The sequence below is a fragment of the Mus musculus genome, chromosome 9, assembly GCF_000001635.26.
Source record: "Mus musculus strain C57BL/6J chromosome 9, GRCm38.p6 C57BL/6J".
Lineage (NCBI taxonomy): Eukaryota > Metazoa > Chordata > Mammalia > Rodentia > Muridae > Mus > Mus musculus.
Genome location: NC_000075.6, coordinates 80300097 through 80322002, shown reverse-complemented (window position 1 = coordinate 80322002; position 21906 = coordinate 80300097). Strand labels below are relative to the sequence as shown.

The 21906-nt window shown below is 40.9% G+C and overlaps 2 protein-coding genes across 12 annotated transcripts in view; one reads left to right on the top strand and one right to left on the bottom strand.

Moving 5' to 3' along the window:
* Impg1 (interphotoreceptor matrix proteoglycan 1) overlaps positions 1-9230 on the top strand; it is a 152882-nt gene extending 143652 nt beyond the window's left edge. The window contains exons 17-18 of one of the 2 annotated variants that reach the window (XM_006511328.4): positions 5823-5889; positions 7555-9230. In XM_006511328.4, the coding sequence (XP_006511391.1) occupies positions 5823-5889; positions 7555-7632 (145 nt within the window). In that variant the 3' untranslated portion in view covers positions 7633-9230. The remainder of the gene's footprint in view (positions 1-5822; positions 5890-7554) is intronic. The other variant, NM_022016.3, reaches the window with a different exon arrangement.
* A 1043-nt stretch (positions 9231-10273) lies between these two features.
* Positions 10274-21906, bottom strand: part of Myo6 (myosin VI) — a 146754-nt gene continuing 135121 nt past the window's right edge. For 5 of the 10 annotated variants that reach the window (XM_011242668.3, XM_017313191.1, XM_006510836.2 and 2 more), the window contains 3 exons: positions 21337-21468; positions 14825-15043; positions 10276-14331 (listed from right to left, as the gene is read on the bottom strand). In XM_011242668.3, the coding sequence (XP_011240970.1) occupies positions 14132-14331; positions 14825-15043; positions 21337-21468 (551 nt within the window). In that variant the 3' untranslated portion in view covers positions 10276-14131. Of the gene's footprint in view, positions 14332-14824; positions 15044-18703; positions 18731-21336; positions 21469-21906 lie in introns of all 10 variants that reach the window. The other 5 variants (XM_011242667.1, XM_011242669.1, XM_006510835.3 and 2 more) reach the window with 3 other exon arrangements.

The window sequence follows — 21906 nt, the reverse complement described above, 5'->3', positions numbered from 1 at the left end:
CTCTGACTGTCTCTGTCTCTCTGCTCCTCTGTCTCTCTCTGTCTCTGTCTCTCTCTTTCTGTCTCTATTTCTCTCTGCCTCTCTCTGCCTCTCTCTCTCTCTCTCTCTCTCTCTCTCTCTCTCTCTGTGTGTGTGTGTGTGTGTGTGTGTGTGTGTGTGTGTGTGTAGGTAGGTAGGTAGGTAGGTATTGTGTCATCAAATGTGTTTAAAGGTCAGAGGTCAACCTTAGGTGTTGTCATTCCTTACCTCTGTCCTTGAGACAGGATCTCTTGTTTACTGTTGCCTATGACAGCCTAGCTTGACACAAGCTTCTACAGCATCCATTTCATTTTCCATGTTGTAATGGTTTGTGTATTCTTGGACCAGGGAGTGGCACTATTTGAAGGTGTGGCCTTGTTGGAACAGGTGTGACCTGGTTGGAACAGGTGTGTCACTGTGGGTGTGGGCTTAAGACTTTCACCCCAGTTGCCTGGAAGTCAGTCTTCCATTAGCAGCCTTTGGATGAAGATATAGGACTCTCAGCTCTGCCTGCACCATGACAGCCTGGATGCTGCCATGCTCCCACCTTGTGATAATGGACTGAACTTCTGAACCTGTAAGCTAGCCCAAATTAAATGTTGTTTTTTATAAGACTTGCCTTGGTCATGGTGTCTGTTCACAGCAGTAAAACCCTAAGACACATGTCATCAGAGAATCTCTGGTATTAAAGATGCTCATTACCTGCCAGGCCTTCTGGAGTTTCTGGCAACCTTAACTCAGGTCCTCCTACTAGCATGGCAATAGCTTTGTCCTGTGAACCATCTGCACAGCCCGTCGGCTTGGTTTTTAAACCCTGAACATTTCCTCCTGTCCTGAAGTATTTTGTATAGTAACATTTTTAATGATTAGAATGGTTCATTCTTTATAAGTGTACTAAATTGATTTCTACTGGAATCAAAATGAATGAGGGAAGCTCTTCAGTGGGCATGAAAAGGAATGGAGATGTGATCAGACACAAATGTGTGCTTAGGAGAGAGCAGAAAACACAGGGTTATCCTCAGACTGTGGTAAACACAGAAAAGGTTTGCAACCTATGCTCTCAAGGGCTTCCACAGAGACCTGTGTGAGGCCACTTTCAAGATGGCCAGCCTTTCTCAACCACAGCCTTCAGGAACACAACCAAATGCTTGCTTGGTGTGTGGCTTGGTGTGTGAGATGGCTGGCAGGCAGTTCTAATTTCCTCATCCTCCTTTTGCTCATTCAAATGGCCACACTCCCCAATGTCACACCACATGGCCATCTACCTCACAAGACTCCATCTGCAAGAAAACAGAGAGATTTCTTCTCTTCTATATAATACTCACCCTGTGAGTATTAAGGCATCAACACTTTTAAAATAACTACCTGACCATGACTAGGAAGCAATGTTTTGGGGTCAGATTATGGTTTAAAAGTGCAGTTTGGTAATCAAGTTAGACAAGGTCAAGAAATGGCCATGCATATATTCCTTCTCTAAGATGTAGTTTCCTAAGCCTTGAAGATATGGGCACAGGGGAAAAATTCCTGAACAGAACAGCAATGGCTTGTGCTGTAAGATCGAGAATTGACAAATGGGACCTAATGAAACTCCAAAGTTTCTGCAAGGCAAAAGACACTGTCTATAAGACAAAAAGACCACCAACAGACTGGGAAAGGATCTTTACCTATCCTAAATCAGATAGGGGACTAATATCCAACATATATAAAGAACTCAAGAAGGTGGACCTCAGAAAATCAAATAACCCCCTTAAAAAATGGGGCTCAGAACTGAACAAAGAATTCTCACCTGAGGAATACCGAATGGCAGAGAAGCACCTGAAAAAATGTTCAACATCCTTAATCATCAGGGAAATGCAAATCAAAACAACCCTGAGATTCCACCTCACACCAGTGAGAATGGCTAAGATCAAAAATTCAGGTGACAGCAGATGCTGGCGAGGATGTGGAGAAAGAGGAACACTCCTCCATTGTTGGTGGGATTGCAGGCTTGTACAACCACTCTGGAAATCAGTCTGGCGGTTCCTCAGAAAACTGGACATAGTACTACCGGAGGATCCAGCAATACCTCTCCTGGGCATATATCCAGAAGAAGCCCCAACTGGTAAGAAGGACACATGCTCCACTATGTTCATAGCAGCCTTATTTATAATAGCCAGAAACTGGAAAGAACCCAGATGCCCCTCAACAGAGGAATGGATACAGAAAATGTGGTACATCTACACAATGGAGTACTACTCAGCTATTAAAAAGAATGAATTTATGAAATTCCTAGCCAAATGGATGGACCTGGAGAGCATCATCCTGAGTGAGGTAACACAATCACAAAGGAACTCACACAATATGTACTCACTGATAAGTGGATACTAGCCCAAAACCTAGGATACCCACGATATAAGATACAATTTCCTAAACACATGAAACTCAAGAAAAATGAAGACTGAAGTGTGGACACTATGCCCCTCCTTAGAAGTGGGAACAAAACACCCATGGAAGGAGTTACAGAAACAAAGTTTGGATCTGAGATGAAAGGATGGACCATGTAGAGACTGCCATATCCAGGGATCCACCCCATAATCAGCATCCAAACGCTGACACCATTGCATATACTAGCAAGATTTTATCGAAAGGACCCAGATGTAGCTGTCTCTTGTGAGACTATGCCGGGGCCTAGCAAACACAGAAGTGGATGCTCACAGTCAGCTAATGGATGGATCACAGGGCTCCCAATGGAGGAGCTAGAGAAAGTACCCAAGGAGCTAAAGGGATCTTCAACCCTATAGGTGGAACAACATTATGAACTAACCAGTACCCCTGAGCTCTTGACTCTAGCTGCATATGTATCAAAAGATGGCCTAGTCGGCCATCACTGGAAAGAGAGGCCCATTGGACACGCAGACTTTGTGTGCCCCGGTACAGGGGAACGCCAGGGCCAAAGGGGGGGAGTGGGTGGGTAGGGGAGTGGGGGTGGGTGGGTAAGGGGGACTTTTGGTATAGCATTGGAAATGTAAATGAGCTAAATACCTAATAAAAAATGGAAAAAAAAAAAAAGATGTAGTTTCCTTATTGGATAAGACTGAAAGAGTCCACCATGAGCTTACTGAGGCCATGAAATGTCATTACAAATTACATTCTTTTTTTTTTTTTTTTTTTTCTTTTCTTTTTTTTTTATTAGGTATTTAGCTCATTTACATTTCCAATGCTATACCAAAAGTCCCCCTTACCCACCCATCCCCACTCCCCTACCCTCCCACTCCCCCCCTTTGGCCCTGGCGTTCCCCTGTACCGGGGCACACAAAGTCTGCGTGTCCAATGGGCCTCTCTTTCCAGTGATGGCCGACTAGGCCATCTTTTGATACATATGCAGCTAGAGTCAAGAGCTCAGGGGTACTGGTTAGTTCATAATGTTGTTCCACCTATAGGGTTGAAGATCCCTTTAGCTCCTTGGGTACTTTCTCTAGCTCCTCCATTGGGAGCCCTGTGATCCATCCATTAGCTGACTGTGAGCATCCACTTCTGTGTTTGCTAGGCCCCGGCATAGTCTCACAAGAGACAGCTACATCTCGGCCAGGAGGAATACAAATTACATTCTTAAGAACATGCAGTGCAGGGCATCCAGGAAGTGAAACTGATGATTCTACACGGGCTATCTCTATGTCTGATCCACTTACGGCACGAACACGGTTTCACATGGGTCTGAAATTCTGCTTATCAAGTTCCTTTGGAAATGAGAAAGTGTAAGAGAAGACAGATGATAAAGTACAGAGGTGTGTGGCTTCTCAGTAAGAGAGCCAACTGACAGGAAATAATATTTGTGACACCCAGAGAGGTGATAAGCAGAACAAAGGCAACCTTCAAAAAAGACCCTTCTCCACCAGAGAGTTCCTGTTACAAAGCAGGGCGGATCAACAAGGGAGGGATTGACTAGCCACTCAGGGGAGTACAGCTGCCTCTCATTTACAAAAGCAGAGCTGCCTAAGCCTGAAGAAATCACTTTTGAACTGGGTATGGTGGCCCAGCTCTTCAGAGACCGAGGAAGGAGGACAGCTGCAAGTTCAAAACTGGCCAGTTCCAGTCTCCAGACTCCCTATCCATAAAACAAAACAAAATTTCTATAATCTAAAAAGGCCAACCCTAATGAGACACCACCCCCTGAAGACATTACTATTTCCCTGGCAGACACAGGCAAGAAGGCTAATAAATAAATAAGATTAAAGAAAAATATAGCCTATACTGTAGACAAGCTACTGATGATGGTGGTAGTGGTGGTGATGATGATGATGATGATGGAAGAAGAATAAAGGAAGAAGGTGGTCAGTAAAAGATAAGCATCCTAATGATAAAGTGAGCAATGAATACAGAGGTGATACTCACAGAAGAAATCCAAAGACCGATGAATGTAGAGGATCCTCAGTCTCGCTGTAGGCAGGAATGGCCAAGTTCAGTTGGGATCCTATGTGTTGCTCCTGAGTTTGGCTAGAAGGTTAATAATACCAAGTACAGATAGTGTGTCATCCAAAGCCACACCACTTCTAATCATCGCTGCTAGTGAATCTGTGTGTAAGAATTGTTCTCTTTCAAGAAAATCTTTTCAGCATCACTAGAAAATAAATATGGCTTAGATACTCTACTTTTAAATAATTTTTTTAGTTATACCTATTCACTGCTCTGGACCAGGTACTTCTAGGATCTTGGCCTCTTACCAAAAGAGTTGAAAATGAGCGCTCACCTGGAATTACAGAAGCAGCTAGGTAACTGGACAGAGTGGATTCCAGAAGGATGAACTATTAGAGACTGACAGTGAGTCACACAACTGAGAGTACTCAAGGCTCGGCCTTTATTTTATGGCAGCTACAAGAAGGGAGAGCTGGCTGCTAAGAGGCATGGTTTGGATGCTTTTCTATCTTGATTGATAGGTCGGGTTGTATAATTTACTCTTCCTACCATGTATGTCTCATCCCCTAATGAATTTGATTTTAACTATATGCATATCTAATTGTGCACAACATAACATGGCAATGACAGGATTGTCCCTAAGAATGGTGGCAGAGGACACAGTTCCATCTTACCCATGTGCACCCAAAACAAATTTAGGCCAGGTCAGACTCTCTATTTTCCATACCCAGATACACTAGGACTACAATTGAAGAGAAACTCTCAAAATGTGATTGTCTCTCAGTGAGGGTGAGGAAATGTACTGTTGTTCAGAGATGGAAGGGTTCGGAGTGTTCGGAGCGGAAAGAAGCAAGAGGTGGAGGATAGGAGAATGCTGGGTGAAAGTTACTAAAATCTGCTGTGCAAAGCTATTGATTGTCACAGAACTTGATAAATAAAGAAATACATATACACATTTTAAAAGACTGAGAGAAATAAATGTTTACTTATAAGGAAACCTGAGTAGGAAAAAAATCCTCTAGGTATTATGCCCATTTTATGATGAAAAATATAAAGTGAAGACTTGTATCTTATGAAGAGAAAGTATATAATATAGTAAGTCAGGAATTGTAAACAGCCATTAAGACTAACCCTTACTTGAATAGCACTGTGAACAAAATGCTCTGAGAGCAACTCAGTGCTTGGCTTGAACAATCACCACCCTTTTGCATGACAAGCTCACCCTCCCATCCTTACCATGCGATTCTGTCTACCCTTCTGAGACCCGTGCCCATGAAGTAAGCCTTCTGAGAGGAGAAAGTGCACTGGCTGAGCCTGCGGTGCTGTGCTAAGTGCTTTCGCCTCCAAGAGAGCAGCAGCCTAGCTACTCATACAGTGGAACAGAAGATAATACCGATTTTTTTTTCTTGCAGGCCACCAGATCACTCTACAAACCAAGCTCAGGAACCTGGTGTTAAAAAGCTACGTCAGCAAAATAAGGTAAAATTGAACTTTCTTTGTTAGTTGAAGTAGGTTGGATTTTGGAGAAAAAAAAAATAGAACAAGTTCAACACCTGCGCTTTTTAACATTTTTAAAGGGGCTACATAAAGCACCTGTTCTTTATCTGGTACGCTTTAGAGCTGAGTGGGAGTGGGAAGAGGTATGCCCTGATGCAAGGATGGAGACTGAAAAATACCCAGCAACTGAAATATGTCCCTAAAATAATTAAATCGCAGAAATAGACTAAATGTTTTATAATATTCTCAATCTTTTCTTTAAAAAAATTGTGAGCAATCAAATGTGATTTTACAGAACTGAAATTTCCAAAGTAATAATGTTTGTGGAACTGAGTAATTTCATGTAAGTTATGCTTACATTCTTTGTCTTTTTGGAAATAGGCTATAGAGCCCAGGTTGGTCACAAGCTTTACAGCCTCCTGCCTTGGCCTTGGCCTCTGCAGTGCTGTCGTGGTGGCAGGTACCAGTCACCACACCTGGCTTAATTTTCTTGTTAATTTCAAATAACAATCATCCACAATTTTAAAAGTGTGGAAGTAGCAGTATTTTTGAAACATGAACAACTTCAGAAAGTCTTCAAAGTTAAAGTCTTTTATAAAACAAATTACTTTAACAAGATTATTTTATAAAAAGAAATAAGTGATCTATAGTCAGGGCATATCTATAGTCAGAGCTTTTAGTTTTTAAAATATAACTTTGAGGGAAAAGATTGGACTTTTTTATTCCCAAATTACATCTTTTGTTTTTAATTATAAGAAGCCTTGGATAGTAACAAGTGGTAGAAGCAACCATTGCTCATGCTAGAGATAATCAATAAAACAAATTCCGCAGGCCTGCACCTGGGGTGGTTACCTGCTGGCGACCCATCAGGGACACGGTAAACATGAGACTCGGAGGAATAATCCTTACTAAGCTGCACACTGGGAATGAGTTGTGCCATCTGAATTTTTGAAACCAGGAAAACTGAAGAAACAGAACAAGTTGAGATACGGGCCACGAAGTGATGACAGGATGTAGGGTCTGATATTGATAAAATTTGATGTTATTTTGAAAGGCGATTTACTTTCCTAAGGAAAACTGTATTCAACTGTCAACCTCCTGAGCATAGAGCTAACTCTAAGAGACAAGTCGTTTCATCAAGGATGAAGCAAGCAGCAATTAAATCTTGAAATATCAGAGGCTTGTCTTTTCATGGTGTGTGTGTGTGTGTGTGTGAGAGAGAGAGAGAGAGAGAGAGAGAGAGAGAGAGAGAGAGAGAGAGAAAGAGAGAGAGATTGGAACTACAAGTAACAACAACAAATGTCAGTTCTTCGAGTACAAGGTCACAGGTATTGTGGTTAAAGGACATGTGTTCCTTAAGGAATGCTCTAATAGATTAATGGTGTCCACTCTAACTGGGAAGAAACATGGTGAAATTCACGCACAGACTATTTCCTCCAGAAGATGATCAGCCTGGAAACGTACTAGGTTTAAGAAAGGAAAGGATGCGGTCCCAGTGGGTTATAAAGTTAAGAATAAATGGAATCCATTCTGACTTTTCAAAGGTTTCCTAAATGGCAGGCCCACTCTACCAAGGGTAGTTGGACCAGAGGTACTTGTTGATTTGACTTTAAAAGGGCTCTTACAATAAAACTCTTTGTCTTCCAGGTAGTCAAGAAAAGAAATTCTAAACTATCAGCTATAGGATTTGAAGAATTTGAAGACCAGGACTGGGAGGGAAATTAAAAGCTGGAATCATATGCATTATGTTGCAAACTCTGTTGAAAGGAAACTTTATTTCTTAAAGAAAGGTGTATCTGTTCTGTTAACTTCTGAAAAACAGAGGGAGAGATTCAGTGGTCATTGGAATACAGGCATGTAATCAACTTTGAGACTCAGCATGCTTGAACAAGAGCACAGGCGTGTATTTGATGACAGTTAAGCCTGGTTGGGGCGGGGGGCACATATTTTTAGTCAAAACTCAAAGCAATCATTGGAACACATTTGACTATTTTTGGACAGTACTCAAGTAGCAAAGATAAGGTTAGCTTTTTTCTTTCTTTAAATTATTACATAAAGCTTATTTCAAATAAATACAACTTGTTTAGTGGGTTGTACAATATTGAGGATCTGATTCTTTTATATGTTAGAATATACAGTTAAAAGATTATCATTTGGGCCAGAGAGATAGCTAAGTGGTTAAGAGTATATACTGCTCTTCCAGAAGCCCTGGGTTTACGTCCCAACAGCCACATTGACTGGCTCACACACACCTGTAAGTCAGGCTCCAGAGAACAAACACCCTCCTCTGGCCTTTGTACCCACGTGCACATAACCGCAAACAGACACACCCACGCTATTTTTTTAGAGTCATTGATTTTTTTAATTAGGGGTGGAAAAGCAGGCTGGAGAGATGACTCCGTGGTTAAGAACAGTTGTTGTTCTTCCAGAGGACCCAGGTTCAGTTCCCAGAACCCACAAGGCAGTCTCCCAACTATTCATAATTCTAGTTCAAGTGGATCCAGCACCCTCTTCTAACTGATACTGCCAGTACCAGGCAGCCATGTGGTGCATATGCATTTGGGCAGGTAAAACACTCAGACACACAAAAAAATTTTAAATCTAAATTTTGAAAATATTTTAGTTTTAAGGATGATCACTGTGTGAGGGTCAGGTCTCTTATGTATGAATGTAGTACCAAGAACTGTGATGAGTATATGTATGCTCCATTCTATAGTCTCCTCTCTCTCTCTCTCTCTCTCTCTCTCTCTCTCTCTCTCTCTCTCTCTGTGTGTGTGTGTGTGTCCCCCCCCCCGTTTGTATGTGTGTGTGTGTGCATGTGTGTGCACACACGCATGTGTGTGTCTTCCCTCTCCCTCCTCACCCTCAACTCTCCCCAGTTTTTAAGCATTCTGGTTTTATACAAGCAGCTCTTGGCTTACACAGTAGATTATTTTGTTGCCCATGATTTCTGAATTGCTCTTCAGAGAGACAGACAGACAGACACTGAGGCTCACATATAGACATCACAGGAAAATCTTATGATTCTCGCCACCCTAAAGGAAGAGTCTGAAGGAAAACACTATGTCTGTGAGAAGCTGAAGAGGTGAGGCTGTACAACATGACATGATGAACACTGTCTTCACACTCTCCTGTATGTATCTGTATTGGTACCAATGAAATACAGTTCAGCATTTAATATGCTACTTGATGGGAAATTCCTATCCCTGCATCTCTTCCAAATCCAATTATCAAATGTATTTGGGGAAAAATATAAGTTTAAAAATGTAAGTACTATATTCATAGATTTATAATAAAGTGTACCTATATTTTACTAGTCATTCCATGGATTTGATGAGGAAATGAAATGGGCTATTGTAATACTGCTATGACAGTGAAATGGTAAATATTGGTAGCAATATTTAACAAGAAAGCTACAAAACCAAAATCAAAATATTTCCTCATAATGAATATAATTTGAAAAGTGGTATCCTCACGTGGAAAAGAGATACAAGACTTTAAATTCCTTCCTGTTGGTCTCTCAAATGGGGAGCTTGCATCCTTACTCCTCCTCCAGACTCCACACCGAGGAAGCTCTCTATCTGGAGTAAGGATGTCACTGGCTATAATAGCAAGGTCACAAACTGGAGAACAGTAGCAAAGACAGACTGACCAACCCGATCCTGTATCCCTGGAACATCCCATATGGAGGCACAATTGGTAAAAGCATGGCAGGCCAATCACAAGCAAGTGAAACGCTTACATAAGGAGAGAGAACTGTCTACCCCTTCCTTCCCATTCCGGGTCACTCATCCACATTTTAGTCCAATGCTAAGGGACAGGTTTCTATAGAGAAGCTAAGTTGGTAAAACATTCTATATAAAGTGAGGAGGGGGGTCCCAGCGTAGGTTAAATGCTTCTAACTCTTTGGATCATCCACGGTTTGGCATCCAAAGAAAAGCAGTCCAGAAAGATACTAGCTTCCTTCCACTCTCAGAGACCCACCAGGAATTTGGAAGATTCAAAACTCTTCATAAAGCAAGCTATCCAGACTGGTGTTCAAACCTTAGGCAAGAGTCTCCTTTGGATCGCCAGGTTTTATGAACGTTCTCTTCTTACAGATTAGTCAGAGTCTGGGCTGAGATATCCAAGATCAGTTTGCTTCCAGTCTAAATGGGTTTAGTGGCTCACACACAGCCCTGTTTATTCCCTGTATGAAGATAACATACAAAGTTTTGGTCAGGATTCAGGACTTTTCAGTCCCCTGGAGTGCCTGTCTCTCCACATAGTCACCTAGCACATGGTTTATTCCCAACATGCCCCACCTGAAATCTACCAACAGTGTGACAACTTGCACCCTGGATTAAAAGCACACAATACACAAGGATGTTCTACACATAAGGCAATTTATTTGAATTTCCAGTACATCAGTATTTTAGAAAAGTATTAGACACACACTTTTCATGAAATGAATAAAAATTAGCAATTACAGATAGACAAACTTCCAGAAATGAAAGGAAAGATGGCCCATTAATATGCCTGTTTGTAGTTTGACTTTGAGTTTCTATATTGATGAAAATTAAGATTAAAGATTATGCAGTTTTCAATGTGCATTAATTTTTCCTAACTATCTCCTATAATACTTCTAAGAATCAAAGTTATTTCATACGCAGGTTAGTGCTGGGGAAACAAGACACTGATTTGAATTGGACCAAATTGTCAGAAGACACAGCAGGCCCTTGCACTCGAATTGTATAAAAGATGCCAAGTTCTTTCCTGGGCTTCTCCACTTCAGCGGCACCATTCTTAAATGCTAAGATCTACATGCCAGGTGACTCACGGTCCAGGTTTACCAACCTTAGTCTCTGCTTCTAAACTGTAGCAAATACATCCTAAAACTCAGCAAGGACCCAAGAGTGTTGGTTGTCGAGGGTGTCTGAGTGTTTCCCCACTGACATGCAGTCTTCAGGAGATGCAGATTTCCCTTCTCTTCCATGAGTGCTCTCCTCTGCCCTTGTGCTTATCACTGTTCCCACAGCCCATCCTTATCCTCGTTGTTAAATGTCCTCTGCCCTCTCCTCCCCTCCACTGTTAGAGTGTCTTCTGGAAGCAATTAAAACTCAATATTTATTTACCGCTGTTGAGGACAAACAGTAAGGTTCAGGAACATCCCTTTGTAAGTCTCCAGGGATCGGCTGAGCAGACAAACACTGTTTTCGCTCCACGGCTAGAGCAAAGGCATTTACATCTTTTTCATGGTCTAGTATCAAAAACTATATGACCTTCCTGGCTTGCTACAACTTTTTTCATATAAAGAAATAAGATTATCATTAATTTAGGATTAATTGACTGGTTAGTCCAATAACTATTCTGCTGGACCATGTATTTTAAAGCTATTTAAAAAAAAAAAAAACCCAAAGGTCTACATATGGGAATCCCCTGAGAACCACATTAGTAACCTGTGAGTGAAACTGTCTTCCAAAAATATCCAACTAAAGTCCAGGGAGGTGCCTCTGTGGTAGAGTCTCACCTGTATGAAGCCCTGGGTTCAATCCCCAGCATGAAAAACAAAATCAATTAATAAAGATCACATGTAATAAACATCTCCTATTATTATTTTGCCTGTGGTTTCTATTATCTAAATCTCACAAGCAACTCCTAGTTTTGCCTTAAGCAGTTTTCCTAGTTGCTTGTGAAACCAAAGGGATCAGTGGCCTGCTAAGGCTTTTTACAGGCCAGGGTGAGACCCTGACTCCCTGGTCACCTTTTAGGGCACACTAGTGCTCATTTATTTTGCTTCTTCTCATACACCTGTGCACAGGTGGTCTCCATGACAGTGAAGGGGCTCAATCTTTTGGAACATACCAGGCCTTTAGAAACTCCCTGTACTCGCTGAGAGCATATCTTCCCACTTACTGTGCTGCTGGCATTGTGTACTGTGTCACAACTGAATTTAACATGGAAACACTGGTCATCATTTTGCTGCTGCTGCTGCTGTTGTTTTGTTCTACTTAAATGTACACGCACTGTGGTGGAAGAAACGAGCTGGCGGACATTAAAGAAATTAGTTCTTTGTGTACAAGACACTGGTTTAAACTTAAATTCTAAATGGCTGACTAAAACAAGAGTTAATTGATTGGGATGCCTCAAATTCTTGCATAGCCCTTGTGGACCTGAACCCATGAAACACGGTAGAGAAGCTGGATCAAGGTCTTGTGGAACATCATTTCTGCTGTGTCTCCAAAAATGATGCTCTAAAGTTCCCCTGGGAGGCTCTGGGTGCTATGACATGCAGAACCCCAAGCCTGCCTGAATGAGGACAGGTCTCCTGCTTGGCAAAGTTAACTCAGGAGACGATCTGAACGTCTACACTGTAGGCCAGCACGGTGACATAATTAGGAAGGGAAGGGTTGGAGATGACAGCGTTATCAGTCAAAACCCACACGTTCAACAATGCTTTGCTATTGTTCATTCCCTATAAATTCTTTAAAATATTAAGATGTCATTATCATAAATCCCACTTTTGGACTGATTTTTCATCTAGTGCTTATTCACAGATCCAGAGGTCACATACAAGCGCTTCAGAGAACAATGCTAAGCTGACACGCCACTAAATTCATTAGGCCACTAGATCCACCCCCCAAGGACTATATTCATTTTGACTAGGAAATAAAACTTACTCAGTATCCTGCACAAATAAAGACACCAATCAAAAGTGAGCGATGAAAGAGGAAGAACAGGTTGTTTATTTCAGTAACTACACCTCTGCCATCAATCACAGGACCAACAGAGGGTAAGTCTAAGCAGTAAGACAGCCTCCATAAGAAAACCTCATTCACATTTTCAATTATTAGTAGAGACAAGGCCACTTAATTTCCTTAACACAAAACAATCATTTCCACAATGCCATCATAATAAATAAGTACTTCAGTACTAAGACACTTTGAAAGGAGCAATTCTGACAATAGTACCCAAGGCTTCTGAGCATGAATCTAAGGGGAAAAATCCTGAAATTTCAAAGATCAGGGTATTTTAAAACAAAGGGGAGTGTGAAGAATAGTTTTACTTCCTACTTGTATTCTAAAATACAAAGACTCCTTTGGGTGTCAACATAACTCCTTGATGTATCTTTGTCTCTAAATTCCTAATATTAAAGTTGTAAATATTAGCCCAGCTGCTGACATCTGATCAGGAGTAAACAGCACACAAAGGGAGTGTTTTAAAGGTTTCCTGCAGTGTGAAACAAACTGTGTCTAAGTACAAGGGCTCTGGAATTACAAAGTTTACAAAGCAGCTCTACCACTCTCCAAGGCCAAAATAGATGCCCGGAAGAGGGAAAGGGGCAAGAGAGCTGTCCGAAGCAGTACACCAGCTTAAGTGACATGAAATAACTTGGACAAGGTTCAAACTGAGAGACTGCAGTTGAGATGAAGTGGGAAAAATATTGGAATTCAGTCCAATAGAGTCACAGAACACCACCTTAACCCTGCATCCCTTCCAAAATGAAACAAAGTTGTATCAAAAACTCCAGTCATCCAAGGAATCCAAACATCCTTTACTCAAACGTGGATTAGGAAGAGGGGTCCCCAGGGTAACACAGAGCGTGGTAGAGAAGCACCCCGTGTCTGAGCCGCCTATGCTGAGCACCTCCTCTGCACAGAAGACATTCCATACATGAAGGCTCTTTCCAGAATTCTAGAACTTGGGGATCGTGGGCGCTAAGCACACTGCAAGATGGGGAAATCAATTTCCATAGATTTGTGAAAAAGCAGACAAAATACAGCCTTTTAGACCAAACACATCTGTGCCTTAATCAATTCAAGTACCTTAATTCTTGCACAAAATTAAGCTAAGATTTCATTATCTCGGTTATAAAGACACTGTGACATCCTTTCCTTTAAAAAGTCAAATGTTTTGAATTAAAAAAAAAAAGTCTTGTCCTTGACAATACTCAGCAATAAGGTGGTCAGTGTGCAGAGCAAGAATTATCAGCGTCTGTCTGGGTGCAGAAAGCCCCGCAACAGAGCAGGCAAGGGAGGGGCGCTGCTGGAATCAGGGCTTTTCTTTCTGTAGGTCCTGAATCCACTACCTCAACCTTAATTAACCTTGAACAAATTAACAAAATCCATGATTAATAAAATCTGTTCGCTTTGCATAAGGCATTTCTACCAGGAGCAAGGAAGTGGTGAGCCTTCGGGTCACCTCTCCACCTGGGAGGGTCGGGGCTGGGCTGGAACCCTGCGGTCTACTTGAGCAGGTTCTGCAGCATGGCCGTAGCATAGGTGGGCCGGGCCTGCCTGCTCTCAATGGCGCTCTGAAGGTACTGGATGCCTCCACAACGCTCCCAGATCTCTTCAAACTGTCTGGGCAAGATCTCAGCACCACGCTTGCGAGTCAGACCCGTCTCCTCGAGATTCAGCTCACACATCTCCATGTCATCCTTGCCTGCAGACGGGAGACACCACAACATTACCATATCTTTGCACAGCATTTTTATGAGTGTTATTCCCGAACACCCAACAATTCTCATGGATTGGAGAACTCATAACTATTTCTGCAAGACCGAAATCTGCTTAAGTTCTTCAGCAATCACTTAAGCTTGCCCCCACTAAGAACTCTTAAAATGTATAAGCCCCACCACTGAAGAAATAATCAGGTTAATATGAACTCTGTGTGCCCTCAAAGCTAGTGCAAAACTTAGCACTTAGCACCAAAGACAAGTTTCTTAGGACATAAAAATCTAAACAGGCATAAAAATGATTTTGCACTGTAAATCAGTTAATCTTCCTTTAACTGGAGATGAGACTGAACTGCAAAGCTCTGTCATTCAATTCTGAAATGCAATGACTGACTGATTACATTATATATCAGACTGTTTCATCCAGGGATTTACAATCCTTTTTTGTTTGGTCCCTCCCCGCCTGTGAATTATACACACCAGCTACAAGAAGGATGGGTGGCTTGTCAGGGTGCAGCTCCATCTGCCGAGCAATCCAGGGTCCGTCAAAATGGGCATACCACCAGCCCTTTTTCTTGTTCTGAGGGTCTTTGTACTGGTCCGCAGGGCGGATGAAGGGGATGCGGAAGAAACGCTGCTGTCGTTTCATGTCAATCTCCTGCTGCCTGGCAGGGAGCTGAGCTGCGGGATTCTGCTGAGCTGTTACACAGAACAGGCAATGTTACACCAGCCACCCACAGGAAAAGAAAACAGACATCATTCCTAAATACGCCGAGAATTTTAAAGAGGGGAGGGGGAGAACAGAGGCTCCTACTAGTAAAATTAAAATGTTAGTATTAGTTGCCTGTTAATGAATCCAATTCAGAGTAGGATTTCTTAGAACGGTCTTTGACAAAAGATGTTTCTTGGCTCTGTGCATGTGCATGCACATACACACACACAGTTATTGTGCTCATATACACACACGGAAGAAAATCACACATAGACAGGCACGGGCATATGCACAGTAAACACACTCTCAAGTATTGTGCACACACATGGTCACACACATACACACGCATATATAATACATACATGAATAGACACATACAAACACAATCAAGCATTATGCACACACAGTACACACATTTAAGCATTATGCACATGCATAGTATACATACACACACACACACATACTCAAGCATTGTGTACTTACTGTATGCACAAGCATTGTGCACAGGCACAGTACACATGCTAAAACTTTGTGTCTATACAGAAATATGGTACACACATGGGTGTCCCCACTGCCGCCACCACCACCATCACCACCACCACCATCACCACCACCACCACTGGCAACAAAACCTTTACCAGAGTCCCACAAATGACTTCTCAGTAACCCCAAATTAATCCACATAGCTGGCAAGTAGTCTAGTATTATTTTTCCTACAAGGATTTCAGGTAAAAGTTGAGAATAACTTACATATGACTACCTAAAACTAAATAAATAGTAATTTTCAAATTGGAAAGATTTATCCATTTAATTATATTTTACACCAAAAGAGAAGTCCATTCAACATTTTCCTCTTTTACCAACTTTGGGTTTTTTTTTTAAAGGCCAAATTAGCACAGATACATTTAGAGAAAGTTGCCCCCTCAAAACCCTACATATAATAGTAAGTATGACCCTTTCCTCAAAAATATTAATTAATGCAAAATGAGATTTCTCTTGACAGAAAACCCACTGAAATAAGTGGCAAAGGATATATGGGCTTCCTTACCAATGGAGAGAAATGATCCTTCCTTCTCTGTTAGTGCTAAACCTTGCCCGATTCAGTACTGAGTAACTGGACTTTTATTTTATGTGCAAATTTGTGAGCACATCCCTGGAGTAATGACTTTATACCCTAAGCAGGTGAGGCTGTTTGTGCACTTTATATTCCTAGCTTTGAAAGTCGAACAACAATTTGCTGCAGTTCCAAGAACCTCGACATGAAAATCAAAGCACATCGATGAAAGCGCATCTGATAAACAAAACCACGCGCAGCAGGCGGCTTGCCTAGGAACTTTCAGAAACACCAAAAGGATGAAAACATTCCTACTCTAGTTTCACCCTCAAGAAACATCAACAGCTCCTGGAAGGTTAGATTTATGTATTCGCTAATCAGAGAAAGCAATAAGCACTTAAGGAGAAACCACCCATGCCTATGAAAGAAGGGCCAGCCTTGTTAGTGAGGTTAGGAGCTGCATGGCCTTTAGCGTAGAAACAGAGATAGGTTTGTTCTCTTGTTCCTGTTCCCTCCACTGTACTTGGCTGCACTGTACTCAGTGATCACACTTGAAGTTTAAAACAGCTGATTTACAAAGTGAATTCCAGGCCAGCCAGGAGGGAGGCTCTGCCTCCGGATGGATGGATGGATGGATGGATGGATGGATGGATGGATGGATGGATGAATGGATAGATACATGGATGAGTGGATAGATAAATATTTTAAAAACACCAACCCTTCTGGGTGGTGAATGAGCGATTGGAAATTTACAAGGGCACTGACAGTTTCTATTCACTAACTTATTTTGTAAAGTATCTGCCTCCTGGAGTTAACACATTGATTAAAATTAAGAAACCGAACTTTTTGATAGCCTTTTCTAGTAATAAGACAACTGGGGTTTTCTTGAAAAGAGCTAAGAACTTCAGTTAAGTTTTTTTTTTTAATTAGACATTAAAATATTGATAATAGGAGTTACAGAGACAAAAATTTGGAGCTGTGACGAAAGGATGGACCATCTAGAGACTGCCATATCCAGGGATCCATCCCATAATCAGCTTCCAAACGCTGACACCATTGCATACACTAGCAAGATTTTGCTGAAAGGACCCAGATATAGCTGTCTCTTGTGAGACTATGCCGGGGCCTAGCAAACACATAAGTGGATGATCATAGTCAGCTATTGGATGGATCACACGGCCCCCAATGGAGGAGCTAGAGAAATTACCCAAGGAGCTAAAGGGAACTGCAACCCTATAGGTGGAACAACAATATGAACTAAGCAGTACCCCGGAGCTCTTGACTCTAGCTGCATATGTATCAAAAGATGGCCCAGTCGGCCATCACTGCAAAGAGAGGCCCATTGGACTTGCAAACTTTATATGCCCCAGTACAGGGGAACCCCAGGGCCAAAAAGGGGGAGTGGGTGGGTAGGGGATTGGGGGAGTGGGTATGGGAGACTTTTGGGATAGCATTGAAAATGTAAAAGAGGAAAATACCTAATAAAAAATAAATTATAAATAAATAAATAAATAAATAAATAAATAAAAGAAACCTAGATGTTTTGGGTGACCTACTGACTTAAGGACTTCATGAACCAGCTATTTATTTGCAGGTTACATTTGACCTGCAGCCTACATATTTGAGAAAGTCAATTCAACATCACATTTTGGGTTTTTTTTTTTGTTGTTGCTGTTGTTCCTGTTCCAAGACTTTTTTTTGCATTGAAGTAGTTCTCAAAAAAGCATTTGCATGTAAATAATTAAGCTGTATTTTTACTTAAAATATATGAAATAGCAACATTAAAAAAATATTGATAATAATCTTCTTAAAAATCTGCTTTCACCCAATCACATCCCCTTTAAAAGTCAGGGATCCAGAAACAAACCCTAGCACTTGGAAGGCTGAGGCCAGAGCACTGAGACTGGGAGGCCAGTCTGGGATAGCTACACCATGAGACGATGCCTCAGACTGCAGAACAAAATAGAAATTATAAGAAGCACTTGGAAAACTCAGGCCCAACAAGTGGGCAAAATTAACTAAAGTTCTCAGCTCTTTTCAACAAAACCCCAGCTGGCAAACCGTTCTACTCATTCTAGGAACTTAGGAACAGGGAAAAGTGACCTAAAGTTTCTAAGATATGGAAGGACTGTACATCACAAGATGTTATCTCCCTCTTCCCGCCAGCAGGGGTCATTATTAAATGTGTGCACATTGCTACAGTGAACTCGAATCTCCATGGACAGAAACATGGGTACCATCTCAATGCAGCCTCTGCAATCAGCACCTAAGAGTTAGTCTTTCTTCTAGGTCAGCTGGGAAATGAAGACAGCATTTTGCTACTGTAAGAGGTGCATACAGCCAGTTTTAAATGAGTAAAATCTGACAGGTGACGCCATTGTGTGGTCAATCTTTGTTGTGCATATTTTTTAATTGATCCGAGAAAATGTATCATATCTCAAGATAAAATATATTTTAATACAGACAGGCATCTTTAATGTTCTCCAAGTCCACTTACAATGTAGCAAAACAGTGTTTGATAGAAAGTTAGTACTGCAGGAAGTATTTTAATCCCTCTTCCAGTTAGCGCATGAGTTACCACCCATTGACTTACGTGAATTGTTCAAAAATGGTGCAAAATCTGTGAACAAATATTGTATGTTGAAGAAAATATAAAAATGCCAAAGCTGTTAAATGAGCATTCTCCTAATTAATACATCCCATCAATTGAGGTGGTGACAACATGCAAACACTCTATCTATACCAAAGAGCTCAAAGAATTGTCTATAGTAAATGGTGCTCTGATTTTAAAAATGGTTGTTTAGAAAGCATAGAAGAAAGAAAGAAAGAAATGAAGAAAGGGAGGGGGAGCTACTTCATTTATAATTTGGGGACATAAAAAGTTAACTAATGACAATAAACAGTACTGTCTTTACACAGTCAATATATTCTAATTGCTTCAAATTTCTTAAATCTTAAACGTGTGCCATTTTTTAAAGAATTTGAATGAAGTTATTTCCAAAATCATAATTTGAAACAATTACAAATATTCACTGGGTAATTTACAACTGTCCAAAATCATTTATGGAAATGGTATGATAAACCAGGGGAGAGCAGGCTCCGTGTCCCAGGCCAGGAAGGGGACTATTCTTACTCTCAAGGGGGTGCTTCTTCTTCATCGCTATGGAAATTTACCATAGTTTATCAGAGTATTACTCTTGCACTCAATGACATCAGGTTTTATTTTTGTGAATCACAGACTGTCCTCATTTCGTGGTTTCAAACGAATCCCAATTATTCTAAATATAAAAACTACAAAGCACAGACTTCCCGCCATTGACCGAGGAGCTTTCAGATGCCCTTGCCCACTCCTCTCAGGCACTGTGTGAGACCAAATTTTATATGAGGAAAAAACACAGAGAAAAGCAGAATAACTACTTCATGGGCAGAAGCAGATTTTTATCACAAAAATGTCTCATAATCAAATTATCTGAAGGTTGACAAAATAAAAAATTATCTGATTGTATTTGCATAAAAATTCTGATCTTTTTTTTTACTCCTGGATAGAACTCTTAGCAAATTTCCCTGACATAATACTGTACTTAACAGCAGCAAGTTGTTATTTGCTTCATTTGGGGGCAAAAGAAGATTTTTTTTTAAAGTAACAAAATTTGAATGAAAACTGCATGAGATATTTGTAAGCCCCCTCCATTTATGGTGTACTTATTTAGCGGTGAAAACTTTACAACTCAATGAATACCTGTCATGGTAGAGGTAATCACAGGACAATTACAGCTAAAAGGAAGAGCCCACTGTTGTTCTTGTATGTCTTTTATAGTTTGCTTATATACAAAACAAACATGGTTTCAGGCAAAAACTTAATACCTAAACAATGAACCTTACTGCCATTTTCAGTACACAGAAAAAAGGTTGGGGCTTCTACCTTTCAAAACCTACTACCTCTCAACTATAGATGACCCCAATCCCTCATCATATTAGAGTTTGCCTAAAATCAACCACAATCACTATCACTACCTTCCTTACTGCTATCAACTCTTTGCAACAACTGAGAAATGCTGAGGCCCTATCATTTAACTGAATGTCATCAAATATTGCTTTTATTTCCTTGGGAAGTAGTGAGAATTTAAAACTACATCCAAGAACTCAAACTCGATGCATTGCTAAACCACAGATCCACGTGTTGAGAACATATGGAACCTACTGTCACCTTGATGCTAATCTGAATTAAGAAAAATTATGATGGTATAAAAGTACCAAGGAATCCAACGAAACTCCACTCGCTGCGTTAAATAAAACCTGGATCTGAAGAGATGGCTCAGTGGTTATGAGCACCAGCTGATCTCTCAGCAGACCCAGGTTCAATGCCCAGCCCCCACAGAGCCGCTAACAGCTGTCTGAAACTCCAGTTCCGGGGGATCCAATGCCTTCCTCTGGCCTGCACACGTGTAGTGCAGAGATACATCCACGCAAAATACCCATACACAAGTTAAAAAGAAATCTTTTCAAAGAACTGAAAGTCTAGCTCATATTGCACACCATCTGAGCCAATGTGACAGTCTGCCCAGCTCCAGTGAGTCTGCCCTGTCCCACTTCCTGGTTCACGTGGTTTCTGCATCTAGGCAAAATCACAGTATTATGAAGTAAAATTTGCAGTGAAACTTTTTTAAATAGGACAACTGACATGGTGATGGAGGACACAAGAACTGGATCCTTTCTTTTTCTAGGCTATGATCCCATTCCAGAATGCACCGCCATATTAAAAATATAAGTATATTGGCTTCTTTGGGGAACTACTCTAAAAACCGAGCTAGATTAAATTTCAAAATAAGGAAAATTTTAGAAAATAAAAGTAAGATCCTTTTTAGCTATATAAAAATACTACTGTCCCTATATAAGCTCCTGAGCATACAGAGCGATCATAGTAACCTTTACATTTTTACGTGGAACCTTTTTTGTTTGTGTTTGGACTTTTTGCCATTCTGAAAAAAAGCACATTCCAGGCAAGCATCGGGCTCAATATAGGCCAGCCATCCTCATATAATGTGTGTGTGTGTGTGTGTGTGTGTGTGTGTGTGTGTGTGTGATTGTATCATGATTGTATCATGTTCACTAGATCACAATAAGAGAACTTTATGTTGACTATTTTACTAAAAAAACATGATGTATAGCTACATGCATTCATACGTACTATACTTAGAACAGTGAAAAGCACAGATTTGTTTTTACCATAATCAGTAACCGACTTGGGAGCGCGCTGCTCGGTCTCAGTGTTTCTTTTCTTGTTCTTGGATTTCCAAGCATGATACACTTTCAGTCTCCTGTGAAACTCTTCTCTGCAAGCTGCCAGGAGCTCAATGTCTATTGATCACAGAGAAAGACAAATTCACATTCTAAATTATTCATCTGACATCATTAGTCAATGGCATAAACACGGTGCGCATAAAGGGTTGTTGGGTTTTAGTTTATAGGACAAAGTAAGAAGTAAGGTAAGATGAGCGCTTCATGGTCTTTCCCACTCACAGATCACTATCCTAGAGCGTTGGTTACTCAAGAACTCTAGACTACATAGGTATTTTATATATGAAGAAATTGAACCAGAAAGGTTTTTATAAAATAAGACAGTTAATGTGCTCAAGCACAAGCAAGGGTAAATGGACCACATTTTCACATTTATAATACACTGGACACAGTGAGGAAGAACATAGCAAGAGCTCTGTCCAACTAGGATGCTTCCATTATTAGACAGTGTCCTGAACATTAAACACTGTGTTTTTTACACAAGACTATAACTATGCG